The sequence below is a fragment of the Acanthochromis polyacanthus genome, chromosome 19 (assembly GCF_021347895.1).
Source record: "Acanthochromis polyacanthus isolate Apoly-LR-REF ecotype Palm Island chromosome 19, KAUST_Apoly_ChrSc, whole genome shotgun sequence".
Taxonomy (NCBI): Eukaryota; Metazoa; Chordata; class Actinopteri; family Pomacentridae; genus Acanthochromis; species Acanthochromis polyacanthus.
Window position 1 is genome coordinate 20,979,327 of NC_067131.1, and position 15,680 is coordinate 20,995,006.

General features: G+C 39.0%; 1 protein-coding gene across 3 annotated transcripts in view; it reads right to left on the bottom strand.

Moving 5' to 3' along the window:
- Positions 1-15,680, bottom strand: part of LOC110956095 (urotensin-2 receptor) — a 70,283-nt gene that overhangs the window by 1,028 nt on the left and 53,575 nt on the right. For 2 of the 3 annotated variants that reach the window (XM_051939230.1, XM_051939231.1), the window contains one exon: positions 4,260-4,975. In XM_051939230.1, coding sequence (XP_051795190.1) covers positions 4,260-4,973 — 714 coding nt within the window. In that variant the 5' untranslated portion in view covers positions 4,974-4,975. Of the gene's footprint in view, positions 1-4,259; positions 4,976-6,422; positions 6,980-15,680 lie in introns of those variants that run through there. The other variant, XM_051939232.1, reaches the window with a different exon arrangement.

Genomic DNA, 15,680 nt, shown 5'->3' on the forward strand with positions numbered 1-15,680 from the left:
CACATGATTTAGATTGTACTACATATCTAACGCTGCGGACTTATTGGGACTTATTTGTCGGAAATCATACAACGACTGAGCAGCTTTGGCCGAGTACTGCACTCTCTGAGTGCTTTCTCATTTCATCTTGTCAACAGCAAAAGTCAAAACCTATTAGATCATAAGGATAGATGTCTGGTGTTTGTGATTGCATTGTATTTTCAGATAAAACTCCTATTAAATACGTACAGATTTGACAAGAAAAGTTATTTTCGTTTACTACTTTCGTTTCATCAGTGACTTAAAATAAAGATATGACAGTTGTGCATTGTTAGCAGCAAGATAGTGAGCCAACTGTGTAGCCTTGAGTTTTTCTAAGGTAGTAAGGTAGAGAAATGTGAAACTCCTGATATGTTAGGTATTGTACAACTCTGTCCACACAAAATTCCTGCATTACCTATAGAGCCTAAGAACTCCATTCTCATTTATATATTTTATGAACATCCGATTGCGACAGTACAATGTAACAGGAAAGGCTTCCAGTTTGAAGGTATGTGTAAGGAAGTGGGATTCTTATTCTTAGGCTTAAGTTTTATTTACTTTTGGTGTGTCACTCTGTTTAGTTAGGTTTATTAACCAAAGGATTAGGATCATATCATACTTGTTGACACGAAGATGAACACATAAGTACAAATATTAGTACCGTAGTACCACATGATTAAGTTTAGGAAAATATTGCAGTTTGGGTTAAAATTCTTCCTTTTTGCTACATGTTTTAAAGAGTGACAGTAAAAGAAAAAAATGAAAACATATGATGACTGAACTCATATTTTTGATTTGTCACAAAAAGTCACTCAAAACATAATTGAGATTGCAGTTTAGCTGTAAAGAAACATATTTTTGTGGAGACAGGTTTGGCTGTGTTCTCTGTCAGCTTGAAAATCACACCTAGGGTATTTTAAAATCCAACGCTGAGCTGACACCGAGTGGTCCGCGAGTGTTTCAGTGGTCCTGGTTGTGACTTCGCTGCAAAATGGGATTTAAAGGACTTTGAGAGCTTGAGGACAAAGATTGCCCATCTGATGTAGCTGAATTGATTTCCTATATCCAGTTTTGTTTCTTCTCGTGTTTGTCTGTATTCAGGTCATTCCTTTCATGTGTTTTATGGGAGGTTGTTTAATCCCCTGATGGCAGTTTGAAGCACTTTTCAGGCAACTGCAAATATTCCTGCAAGTACTAGAAATGAGCTTCTAAAGCAAATACATTGTAAATTTTCTCCCTGGCAAGCATGACCTGAGATGTTGAAGATTTTTTTTATCCACTGTTCTCACTTTTGTTTATTTTATTGTTTTATTTTTTAACCTTTTCTTATCTGTTTGATTCCCTGAAATAAGTGATATTTTAATACAATACAACATACAAAGATAAAGACTGAAAGAGGTAATAAAAACACCTTGTTTCACAGTAGTGTGACAGACATCAACCTCTATAAATGCTGTCGAAATGTTCACTATGGGAGCATTAAGCTAATGTACTGCTGCAACACAGTGAGCTAACTGAAGTTGAACTAAAATTGTTGTAAGGCAGGGAATGCTGCATTTCTACAAAAAAAACGCACTGCATTCCTGTCAATGCCATGTGGGGGACTGAACAGCCTTGGTGTAGTACTGTGCTTTCTGAGTGGTTTTCTTGTTATTACATAGGACAGTAGAGAAACAGGAAACATAGGTAGAAGAGTGGGGGGTGACATGCAGTAAATGTCCATGGCTGGATTCAAACCCATGACAGCTGCATGAGCGACTATAAACTATGTTTATGGGTCACCCGTTCAGCCAACTGAGCTATCTGAGTGCCTGGTAAATGACTATTCTAGCTGGAAATGGCTGATTTTTAATGGAATCTCTACATAGGGGTACAGAGGCCCATTTCCAGTAACCATCACTCTTGTGTTCTAATGCTACATTGTGTTTGCTAATCGTGCTGAAAGACAAATTGATAATTAGAAAATCCTTGTGCAATTATGTTAGCGCATGAATAAAATTGTGAGTTTTCATGGAAAACATGAAATTGTCTGGGTGAACCCAAACTTTTGAACAATAGTGTATGTTCTATAGTCAGCAGGAGGTTAAAAGATTTTAAAAAGTAAATCAAACTCACTAGGCTAATGACAAGGAATTATGACCTTTTATCTATGAACAGCTAAAGCTCTTTGACCCTGTTTCATTTTTGGTGACTTCTTTGACATAATGAGTACAATGAAAACCAAGGGTGGGGTCCACCTCTGTTGCCCCAGTGTGATAACTGTAAAGGATCCCCAGTTAAAGATGAGATGAGATGAGATAAGATAAGATAAGATAAGATAAGATAAGATAAGATAAGATAATCATTTATTACACCCCATGTCCGGGGAAATTTCCCATGTTACAGCAGCATACATCTTACAGTAAAGCAACAATAGCAACAATAAACAAAAATATAATGTTTATCATAATAACAATCACAATATGTCCAGGAGTGTAGGATGGGAAAGGTGGCTTATGGAATGATGTGAAGTACGAGAGAACTGTGCAGATTATGTAGTAAGGGATTGTGTGACAGAGTCCAGTTTTGTGTAAACATCAGCCAGTGATGCTGATGTTGTAAAGTCTTATAGCAGATGGAATGAATGACTTGCGATAGCGTTTCGTCTTGTAGGTTAGGTGTCTCACAGCACCAGTAGAGAAAGAGAGAAATCTGTACAGTCAAAATTTTCTTTTGCTCTATGATTTTGTTCCAAAATCTGATTGAACTGGAGGGCGACATTCACCACTTTGTTAATAACACTGATAAGAAAAAATGAAGCCTTCTTAAGCCCTGCAATGAATCAAATTGGAACGGAGTCGATCTCAGCATGAGCAGAGAGCTAAGGGGAATTGGAAAATAGAATAGCAGCTGGCACAGAGAAGCGTGATAACAACGCTTTAAGTGATGCTGCTACACTCACACAATCTTAAATAGCAACTTCTTGCCAGCCAATAATGACATGATTGTTGTTGGCAAATCCTGAGCAACACATCTCATATAATAGCTGTAAGAAAGAACATTATGAACACTGAGAGTTTTGGGATAGGAACATTCCCTCGGGAGTTCTGAAACACTTTGTGAAAAGTGTATCTTAATCAGCAATATTGTCAGTGGAATATCTGTGGAGGTAGAAGACATGTCCTGGGGTGAAGCAGCTGAAATAGGAGACCAAGAATTGGACCCCAGACTTATTTGGAGAGACTATGTTAAAAGTATAAAGAACTTTTAAGAAAGTGTATTGAGTAATACTTAGAAATTAAGTTGTTTCAAGAAGTATTGATAAAGTGATTTGTCAACTGAAAGAAAACTAATTAAAAACTATAGTATTTTGCTTTTGGTCATCAACAGTCCGAGTCATTTTTAATGATGTTTCAAATTTCAAGTTTTTTTTAAATGGGGATTTGGTCCTTCTCCCTTTAATAACTTCAGTAGTTTAGAAGTTTGGACAAGATAAGCATTGTGATAATGTCTTTTGCACCCTGAGTAATCCTGAGGGGCACTATTTTCAAATTAAACTATGAATAATATAAAAGAGATAATGAGCAGTAGAATCTGCAGCCGTAAAATATTACGTTCAAATGAATGCATGGAAAATAATAGTCTTATATAATAAATACTACTATAACAGCCACAGACGCCATTTCTCCACAGTGAAATGGCTACTTTAAGTACAGTATTCTGATTATATTTACATAGTTTTACTTAAATGATACTTAAAATACAAGGTTTCACTTGTAATGGAGTATTTTTACAGGGTGATATTAATAGTTTTACTTGAGTAAAGTGTCAAAATACATCTTCCACCATAATCAGACAATGTAAAAGAATCACATGGTCCACCACAGGAGGAGGTTGGGGTAGTTGTATGGGCCACTACACTTGAACTCTTGCAGTCAGTGTTTTTATTTGTCCACCCTGACCACAATCACTCCCCAATATCATGTTTACCTCTCTCTAACCTCTCCATTTCAGTGTCCAAGCTTCAATCATAGAAGCTTCTGATCAGACAAAAAATTTCTTTTTTCAATGGTATTTTGTAACATCGGTGGACAGCACTGACAAATGATGTCCTGAGAACCTTCGAAATGGGGTTGTCATAAACAGTTGAGCACACACCCATCAAATGATGGGAAAAACACAGAAAGTCCCTTGAGAAAGCAAACTAGTGTGAAATAGAATCATAACCCATGAAATACACTATCTTGTGGTTCACTGACCTTTTGATTAGGTAGTTTCTTGGTCTGCTTGAAGGTCTGCGTCTGTGAAATCCAATAAGTCCGTGCGAGTTGGATATAGAGATAGCCAATGATCAGTCCTGGAGCGACAATGCTAGTGCAGAACAGGAAGGAGATGTAAATCTGGTAGGAGAGTGGTGACAAGGTGGGCTGACACATGGCCTTGGTGCCCACTGTCATTAGCTGAATGCTAACAATCATCGGTAGGGTGAGAATTAGAGAAGCTGCCCATACCAGCAGCGCAATGGCCTTCCGGTAACTTTTAGATCGTTTGACCATTTCGAATGGCTTGAGCACCGCAAAGTAGCGCTCCGTGCTCATGATCGTCAGCGTGAAGATGCTGGCATGCATAGTCAGGAAGTCCATGCTGATCAGAATCCGACATCCCGCATCCCCAAAATACCATCCCTTTAGGAAGTGTGTGCAGACCACAAAGGGGATGGTGAGAAGGTACAGCAGATCTGCCAGAGCTAAGTTTATGATGTAGATGTACATCAAGGCCGCAGTCCTCATGGACTGACACATAACCACCAGGGTGTAGATGTTCCCTGAGACTCCGATGAGGCACATGATGGAGAGGATGGTGCCGATGGTGAAGGTGGCAGCTGTGTCCTCATGCGAGCTCAGAAGGGGATCAGTGGCATTGGCGTCCCTCTCCGCTAGAACTCCTACAGGCTCCATGGACACTGTCGTCATGTCTGGATGGATGAGAACAGAAATGTATGGGATTATAAAAAAATATGTTTAAACCTCCTGTCATCTAACATAGATGAATTCTGGGACAATTATATCATTGAAGTAGCTCTTTAATAGCCAGAGAAACTACACTGGCTTGTTTTCCATCATTCATGGTCTCCATTTGCGGCAGAAGTAGGAATTAGAGAGGGACTTAATGAACATACTTTCTATGCAAAGCTTCTTATCAGGGTCTATTTCTAATCATCATTTGCAAAATCTGCATTTTTTTTCAGTACTGCTGGCTGCTTGCATATCTACAGAGGCAGACCTAAATAAAACCAACTCACATGTACTAAGGAAAATCTCTCTTTGTGCTCATTCACTTTAGAGTAAAGCTCCAAAAAGAATTACAAGTTCATGCCAATCTAATGAACTTTTATTTTGAGCCATATAAAACACCATTCATGGTAGGTTACATGTGTTTTCCCAAATTAGTCATTAAATGAGATGCTGGGCAAATTTAGAAACTGAACCGCACTGCCACAGTCTGACTGAAGTGTTTGGTTTGGGAAACATTCAGCAAACACAGTGACAGCAAAATACAAGAGAGAGAAATATTTCTAAACTTGAAGTTTGATTGCTTTGATTGCTGCAAAATGAGCAAAATTGAACATTGCTGGTGGAAATGACAGCTTCACTTATTGAGTGATGTCCTATCCAAGCATTAATTATGTCAGCAGAGTTTCTGAGCCCTGATGATGAAATGTATCCTTGTTCTCTGTGAGTACACAGGGAGTACACAAAATGAAGAAAGTCCTGGTGCAACAACCCTGAGTGTATGTTCTCCTTGTATGTTTGAGAACTGCTGTTCTCTGAATTCTCTTACGAAATTAAGACACGGTGTGATGAATCAGATCTATATAAATATTCATTGCTCTCTTAAGGACTTCCAGAGTGCCTCGTCTCATGTAAATTACCCGGAGTGAACATCACATCCTGACCTCAGTAGAATACTGATTCAATCAGGAATACATTCAGGAGTTTGCCTTATGCCTGTCGAAACACAATGACACATCAGTACTGACTCAGCTTCACAACTTAAGCACAGGAATCACATCAACATTTCCAAATCAATACACTGTGCTGCCTAGATTTAATCTGCTCATTTATCAGAGCTTCCTCAACTGTTAACGGAAGTTTTAACTCAGTTACAGAAGTATCCCGTTGTTCAGACTAATGCGCAGCTGTCAAGGTTCAGACAGAAATAAGTGAGAGAATACTTCGCCTCTCAGAGTTAAGCAGTTTTATTAACACCAGTGGCAGAGATAAAGTCAGTCTGGATGAGTATTGCAGTTCAGCCCTCACTAATAGACCTGTCTTTTGTACTACGATGAGCACCACAGTGCATGCACATGAATGTATCTTCATGGACAATTTCAGCTCTATCTGGGTCATAGATGTTCTTACCTGGGCTGCCTTCCTGGACAGTGGGGTTTAACACTCAGCTGTGGTTCCATCAGCTATGCTTTATCTCACTTTTCTCCTCCAAACCTCACACTTACTGGCAATATTTCACACTCCGTAAAGTCCTTACAGATTCTGCAGAGTGTGTTAGAGGTGAAGCACACAGGTGTAGCAAAGGGAGAAAAAAGATATCATCCAGCAGCTTTAAGTGGAGAGAAATAACCTAAATGAGTCATCCACTACAACAAAATTCCCTCCATTGTTGACACCTCTCAAAATAGCAAATAAAGCGATCCAGGAGAAAGGTGCACTGATAGCAGCCTTAAAAGTTCTCTTCCCTTCCTTCTAAGCTCTGTGCACCTTTGTAGCATCCAAACGGTGGATGTCAGCTGTGACTCCAGCAGCTGAGGTTTCAATTCGAGAAAACAGAGAAAATGCTGGGGGGAAAAAGAATGAAATGATGATGACAAGTGAGGATCACATTAAGCTACAGCTGTTACGGAGAATCCCCTCTGACTGAGAGAGAGTAATAAGTGAGAGAAAGAGAGAGGGAGAGGCAGAGGGGGAGGGGGAGAAGAGGGGAGAGAGGGGAGAGCACTGCTGGTGAGACTCTCTCGCTCAGAAACCAGAAGCGGGAGGGAGAAGACGGAGAGAACAAGCAACAGAGTGGTATGCAGGAAATGTGTTCATCTCTCTCCCTCTCTCTCTCTCACCCCTGTGCCATCTATTTCCATGCAACAGGGGCGTGTGCCACTAACTGATATGCAACACTGGGACTTTAGACACGTTACACACTCAGAACAACCCCGCTGACACAAACACACACACAAATGCAGTAAACAACTCAATAGCTAAAAAGACAGCCAGCGATGCCGATTCATTCCAGTGTGGGCTATCCAATGTCCATTATTTTAAATTAATAGTGCTAGGGTCAATGTCAGCCAACACTGCGGCAATTTCTCCTGAGGACCATCATCAAACATCATTTACTGCAGGGGGGCTGATCCAAACCAAACAATGTCTTTGGCCTTCTGTTACCGCTACAGGCTGCAAAATGACAACACATTAATAAAACAGCATGCTAAGTGGGAAATCTGCTCTTCTTTTCTGAGCCATTTTAAATGAAAAAAAATGTGCAAAAATACTTACAAAACAAGCTTATTTATATCCAATGTGCAATTAAAGCAAATCATTTGAAATGTGTTTGTTTTGCTTTTAAAGAAATTATTGCATATAAAATTCATGCTTGAACAAATTGGATTGAAAATGCTTTCGCTGAAAAAATGACATTTTTTATCATATCAAACCCAACTTTTGATACTAAACATAACTGGCATTCAGTATCATGAGGTCAATAAATGTATCTGTCCATTAGATGGTTTGGAGATTAAGCCAGAGAGACCAGACTAAGATGGTTTGGCATGTACAGCAGATGGATAGTGAATACGCAGGAGGCCAAGAGGAAGGAGGTTTATGGATGGAGTGAAAGAGGACATGAAGTTGGTTGGTATGAGGAAAGAGGATGCAGTGGATAGGGTTAGATGGATGCAGATGATTTGCTGTGGCAACCCCTGAAGGGAAAAGCTGGAAGGAAAAGAAAAAGAACATTAAATGTATTTTTACTCATCAATATTTTTCTTTGTGAGTGATGGAGCCTACCAAATGCTACTTGGATTTAAATATTATGCACATCAAGCCTGAGGAAAGAGCATACTAGTCCAAAAGCATTTTTATTCATACTCATTTTATTACTCAGTCATGGAACACTGCGGAGTTATGGAATGATCAGTGTTGTTTTATCTGTTCATCTGCTTGTCTGTCTGTCTGTCTGTTGGCAACATCACTCAAAAATGGACTAATGGATATTGATGAAATTTTCAGGGAAGATCAGAAATGATACAAGGACCAACTGATTAAATTTCGATAGTGAAGTGGCTTATAGTCTGGATCCATGGATTTGTTAAGAATTTCTGTATGCACAGCGTCACTGTAACTATGACTACAAGTAAACACTACGTCAGCTACCTGAGGACGATCACATGATTGGGATCTAACTACAAAACAACTGCTGTGGACTTGTTGGACTTATTCACCGGAAATGATACAAAGAACAATTTAATAAATTGTGGGGGTGTTTCTAAGTCCCATCAATTCTCGCTGCTGGCTACATATTTAGGTCATGCGATTCAGTATCCGTACATAACATACATCTGCATAACACATGCCTGTGCTCAAGGCAAAGTCATTCTGTTTGTGGGTACATCTATATTAAATAACCATTGTGTTGCTGTAATTTCTGATTGTTAATAACTAATAAATAAATGTTGTATTTCTAAAAAAAATAAATAAATGCTGCAATTCTGACAATGCCATGTAGGGAAACGAACAGCCTTGGCGTGCTAATCTAGTAAGTCCAGAAAGGCATTATGATTAAAGCATTTTACGTGTTCGGGAAGCTAACAGCAGGGCTTCATATACACTACAATTCAAAAGTTTGGGGTTGCCCAGACAATTTCACGTTTTTTCATGTTTACTCAAAGCTGAAGCTGTCTGGGTGGTCCAACATGATGTTTTCAGGGAAAACTTCTTGTCCCTTGTGGGACTGGTGCTTTGTAGAAATGGCTCAAACTGAAGCAAGCTGAGAATAAAACTCATTGCAGAGTGCAGCCCTTTGAATCCTTGTAAGGTTCAAAACAAATAATTGTTTTGGTTTTTTGTTTAAATTTTTATTTTTTTTAAAAAGTAGAGAAAAAATGACCCGTTTTTACCAATACTACGGTTTAAACAAAAAAGCGCAGTGAAATAGTATTTACCCCTACAGAAATCTTCTTTTTATACACATTTGTCACACCTAAACAGCACTATATAGGTAACAAGCATAAGCAACTTGTGCTGCTGCTCAGACAAACGCTACTGTTCAAAAGTTTAGGGTCACCCAATCAATTTCTTGTTTTCCATGAGAATTCACACTTTCATTCGTAATTGCACAAGGGTTTTCTCATCCTCAGCTATAGCCTTTCAATACCATTAGCTAACACAATGTAGCATCAGAACACAAGAGTGATGGTTGCTGGAAATGGGCCTCTGTACCCCGATGTAGTTATAACACACTTTTGAACAGTAGCGTGAAACAAACCTAAAGAATGAATCCTGTCAGCCTGCAGGAGCTTTCTGTATTCTTCTTCAAATTCGGCCTCAGGTGGAGAGAAACCAGCCTTCAACAGTGAAGAGTTACATCTCAGCCATTTAAAGGCAAGAAAGGGGTTATTTTTATTTTATTAAAAAAAGGCTTCTCAATATGTTAGTTTTTATTTCATTCATTGACAAAAGAAAAAACACAATTAAAAAAATACAGAAAGAAAAGTTTCCAACTTATGAATGAAAGGGAGCAGAAAGAAGAATATACTGATGTAATCTGCCCCTTTATATCAACAATCAGTTTACAATGAGCACTTAAAACAAACAACAAACAAAATGACTATCGTGTCTGAGAGGCCTGTCCAGCCTCTCTAACTTATGTCAGAGTTTTTTCTCATGACAAACACTATGAAACTCTTAATTCATTTCAATATATTTTAGCAATATCTTGGTTTTAATTACATTTTCAAATCTTGCTTGTGATTTAGATTCTTTTGATTCCTTGTCTGGATTGTTCCAGAAATTGACCCGTTTACAGAAATGCAATGTTCCATTGATTTCGTCCGAAACCTTGGTTTTGTTCTTTTTAAGTAGTACTTACTTTCTCTTTGCAAATCTGTTGTGGACATTGACTGTATCTACAATACATAGAGGTAATTTTTGAGAGGTTAGATCAACAACCAGACGGGAATCTTAACTCTCTGGACCCCAAGCATATTCAAAGTGTTCATTTGGTTTATTCATTTATTTTGCCACTGTCACATTTTTCCTCATTGTGGCTCATTTTTCACTTCAATAAAAAGTCCCACATGTCTCTGGAAACATCACAATCACAGCTATAAATAAAGAGGACTTTTTTTTTTATCAGGACTGTTGGTTGGTTAGTTACCAATAGCTTCAAAGTTGCACCAAGGAGCCCAGATTATTACTGTTATGTGTTGATCAGCATTTGTTTCTGTCTGTTTGTCTGTCTGTTAGCAACATTACTCAAAAACAGACTAATGGATTTTCAGGGAAGGTCAGAAAGGACACAAGCACCACCTAATTAGATTTTGACAGTGATGTGGCTTATAGTCACGGATTTGGTAAAGATTTCTCAATCATTGCAAGATAGCAGCACATGTATGTCGGCCTATGGATGCCATGACAAGTGGACTCTGATCACACATGCAAAATTTCAGGCAGATTGGAGCATGTTCAGGCTAGTTTTACAACTTTTCCTGTCCATCCAACAGGTGGCGCTGCAACGGAGAGTATATATTGGCCCATAAATGTGATCAGGACTGGACTGTGATCACACATGTAAAGTTTGATGCAGATTGGAGCATGTAGCATGGAGCAGTTACACAGTATTTCCTGTTTCATGGCGAATTGTCAAATTTCAGGGGTCACCATTTTCACTCCCTCAGACTTTTGCGGAGCATTTTGAAAAAATGGCCCACTTCCTGTTGGGTTTTCAGCATGGGTGTAAATTACATTTTTGTGTGTCTTGATGAGTTACATATTACTACCAAATTTCATACTTGTAGGTGACACACACTGGCGGTAGTAAATGTTTGAAATTTTCCAAGTGGCGCTATCGAGCCATTTTGCCACAAAAGGGGTGAAACTCCCCGAAAATATCAATTGCTTCGTCAATCCAGATATGTGTGGAATTTATGGTGAGCATTTGAGCATTTTTAACCTGTGAAAATGTACTTTGTTTGTCACGGCAACAATGCGTTGCCAGGGCAACAGCGTTATATGAATCGTCAAAATCTTCACACTGTGGCATCGTGAAGGCGTGAACACTGACCTGACCAATTTGTAGAATGATCTGACAAAGTATGAGGTAATGGTAAATGCAAATGTAATGAGCAACATTTGTTATTGCCTATTGGTGGCGCTATGAGAATTTCTAATTTCTTGAGTGTGGATGTGCTCAGACCCTGACTTGTGTCCATCATGTGAAGTTTGGTCCCAATTGGACCATTTGTAGCTGAGATAAGGAATTCAATTTTCATGGCGAAAAGTCAAAATTCGCCGCGCCACCACAGACACCATCTTTGATGACCAGTCACCATTTTCTTTGGGAATCAGATTTCTCCTTCAAAATGAGTTGAGACGTGATAAAAATGAAAGCAAATGAGTTGACTTGGTTTGAAGGAATTGCATGAATATTATATTTGACCAAACTGTACATTTCAGCTGAGGACGTGAAGGCGTCACTAATGTACACATTGTGTTTTCAAACAAAGTTCTTCTTCAGAATGACTTGAAACGCGATAAATATGAAAGCAAATGATGTTTAAGGTGTTCTGGTTTGAAGGAATTGCAGGGACAACATATTTGAGCAAAATGTGCATTTCAGCTCAGGAACAGCATTTGAAGCGTATAGAAATCATGAAAGCTGCATTAACGTGAACTTCATGTTGACACACAAAGTTCTTCTTAAGAATGACTTGAAATGTGATACATACTAAGGTCAATGATGTTTTAGTTGATCTGGTTTGAAGGAATGGCAGGGACAACATATTTGAGCAAAGTGTGTATTTCAGCTCAGGAACAGCATTTGAAGTGTATAGAAATCATAAAGGCTGCACTAATGTACACTTTATGTTTTTAAACAAATTTCTTCTTCAGAATGAAGTGAAATGTGATAAATACGATCGTCAGTGATGTTTCAGTTGAGGTATATAGAAGGAATTGCACGGACAGCATATTTGACCAAACTGTGTCTATCATCTCATTTGAAGCATACACAAATCACGAAGGCTGCACACTTTATGTTTTCAAACAAATTTCTTCTTCAGAATGCCTTGAGATGTGATAAATATAAAAATATAATGTTTCAATTGACTTGGTTTGAAGAAATTGCATGTATAACATATTTGACCAAACTGTGAATTTCAGCTGAGGACCAGCATTTCAAGCACAGAGAAATAATGAAGGCTGCATTAACGTGAATTTCATGTTGACACACAAATATCTTCTTCAGAATGACTTGAAATGTGATAAATGTGAAGACAAATGATGTTGAGTTTTTAAATGGTTTTTGGGAACAACATATTTGACCAGACTGTGTATTTCTCTCATTTGAAGTGCATAGAAATCATGAAGGCTGCATTAACGTGAGCTTCATGTTGAAACACAAATGTCTTCTTCAGATCGACTTGAAAATATGAAGGCAAATGATGTTTAAAGTATTCTAGATGGACGAATTTTCAGGGACAACATATTTGGGCAAAGTGTGCTTTTCAGCTCAGGAACAGCATTTGAAGTAGTGATGGGAAATCCGGCTCTTTTTAGCGAGCCGGCTCTTTTGGCTCGGCTCAGTAAAAAGAGCCGGCTCTTTCGGCTCCCAAACGGCTCTTCAGGTTGTTTTGTTGCTTTAATTAATTTATTATCAACAACAATATAAAATTATGCACAAAATGAATTACTAATGTACAAGATTGTGTTTTTTAAAAATTTATATATGTTTATTATATATATATATATATATATATATATATATATATATATATATATATATGCTTTTTTTATTCACTCCACAAAAATCCATCCATTCTCTATACACCGCTTTATCCTCACTAGGGTCGCGGGGGGTGGGGTGGGGGGGGGGGGGTGCTGGAACCTATCCCAGCTGACTTGGGCTGGGGACATCCTGGACAGGTCACCAGTCTGTCACAGGGCTACATATACAGACAAACAATCACACTCACATTCACACCTACGGACAATTTAGAGTAACCAATTAACCTCAGCATATTTTTGGACTGTGGGAGGAAGCCGGAGTACCCGGAGAAAACGCACGTGTGCACAAGGAGAACATGCAAACTCCATGCAGAAGGATCCCAGGCCCACCCCGGGATTCAAACTGGGATCTTCTCGCTGCAAGGCGAAAGTGCCAACCACTACACTACTGTGCAGCAGACTCCACAAAAATGTAAAAAAAATAAATTATAAAATACAAAGAACAACTATTTACAACTCAATTTTCAACTATTTAAATATTCAGCTTTTTCCTTTTAAACAAATTTAAAGTGAAACAACACAAAACACAGCAAACCACTTCGTTTTCCACATCCCACTCTTTTGCCACTTTGAGCAGCTCTTCTGCTAAGTTCTCAGCAGTGTGTCTGTCGCTGAACTCAAAACAATCCAGAAGACAGGACACCATTTTAAATTTTTCAGTAAAGTGACACGTAACTGACAAGAAGGATGTATTGGTTTGGGATGTCCAGCTGTCAGTTATTAGACAGACTGCTGTGGCTTTTTTAACCCTCTCTTGCAGTAATGTCTGTTCTGTGTCATACAGGCCTGGGATGATTTTTGGGAAAGTGTTTTCCTGCTTGGAATTGCATACATTGGATTTAGTGCATGAACAAACTTCCCGAATTCTTTATCATCCACAACTGAAAATGGTTGAAAATCAAGGGCAATCATTTTTGCCAGTTCTTCATCAATTGAGTTCTGCCTTGCTGTGGTCACAGACTTCTGCAAAAACTGTGTCATAGAGCTCTGGGTCGGAGGTTTAGGTGGTTGTGGTGGCATACTACATGATTCTGTAGATACTGCAGCAGAAGCAGCAGCAGCAACAGTAGACACACTGGCACCTTCATTAATACCACATTCAACCCATTGCACTGATGGGTGGACAGTTCTCAGATGCCTGTGGATGTTTTTTGTGGAGCCAGCTCTGTAGGATATTCTTTTCTTGCAGACTCTACACTCTGCCTTTGTATTATCAACTTGATATCAAATTGAAATGGTTCCAGATTTTACTCGTTTTCCTGGTGTCACTCATTTTCTTTACCTTTCTATCAATGTCTGGTTTTGTTGCCCCTGGCTCTCTTTCTCTCTGTCCCTCCTGCTCTGTTCCTGATCTACCGCTGCTGCTTCTGTGAGTTTAACTGCCGCCCCTCCCCCGCTCTGCTCAGCGCAAACACATATTGACTGGGTGAGAGAGAGAGGGTGAGAGAGAGAAAAACAACAACGCGGCTCCCAGCACGGCTCCCAATAAGGAGCCGGCTCCCGTCGGTCACTTGAAAGATCCGGCTCTAAGAGCCGTTTCGTTCGCGAACGACACATCACTAATTTGAAGCGTATAGAAATCATGAAGGCTGCGCTAATGTGTCCTTCATTGTTTCCAACAAATTTCTTCTTCAAAATGACTTGAGACGTGATAAATATGAAAGCAAATGATGCTTTCAGTTGACTTCGTTTGAAGGAATTGCATGGACAATATATTTGACCAAACTGTATTTCAGCTGAGGAACCGCATTTGAAGGGCAGAAAAATCATGAAGGCTGCATTAACGTGAACTTCATGTTGACACACAAATTTCTTCTTCAGAATGACTTGAAATGCGATAAATACTAAGTTAAATGATGATTAAATTGTTCTGGTTTGAAGGAATTGCAGGGATAACATATTTGAGCAAAGTGTGCATTTCAGCTCAGGAACAGCATTTGAAACATAGAAATCATGAAGGGTGCACTTCATGTTTTCAAACAAAGTTCTTCTTCAGAATGACTTGAGACATGATAAATATTAAGGCACATGATGTTTCAATTGGCCTGGATTGAAGGAATGGCAGGGACAACATATTTGAGCAGAGTGTGCATTTCAGCTCGGGAACAAGCATTTGAAGCTGTTCGCCACTCTGGCCTTTTTTAACCCTTGCCTCAGGTTAAAGTTGGTCCAGCTCTCCGTTTAAAGGGTTAGATTCTATCTGCCTATTAGTATTTCACCTAACAGGTTTCAGCAGAATAAATTAAGCTGGAATCGAGAGACACTTGCCCAGGTTCTAACTGCCTTGCATCCGAATGTCTCACCCCTCTTATCTGATAAATGCTATCCCACCAAGCAGCCTTTCTAAGTAGTAGAATTGATCTATCATTCACATTCGTTATCGGACACCTTCTCTCTAAGGACTTGCATGCACTTGGTGCTATTCCTGGGTTCGTTTTAGAGGTTTGGAAAGAACTAACCTCAGGGGTAATGTTTAAACACTCTCACTTTGGACTAAGTAACCTTTAAGAACCATTGGATTGAATGCACACAATCAACTTAACTTTTTACCACTATGCAGATTTTCAGTGGTTTATAATAATTTCATTAGGCTTCTCTTTAAATGCA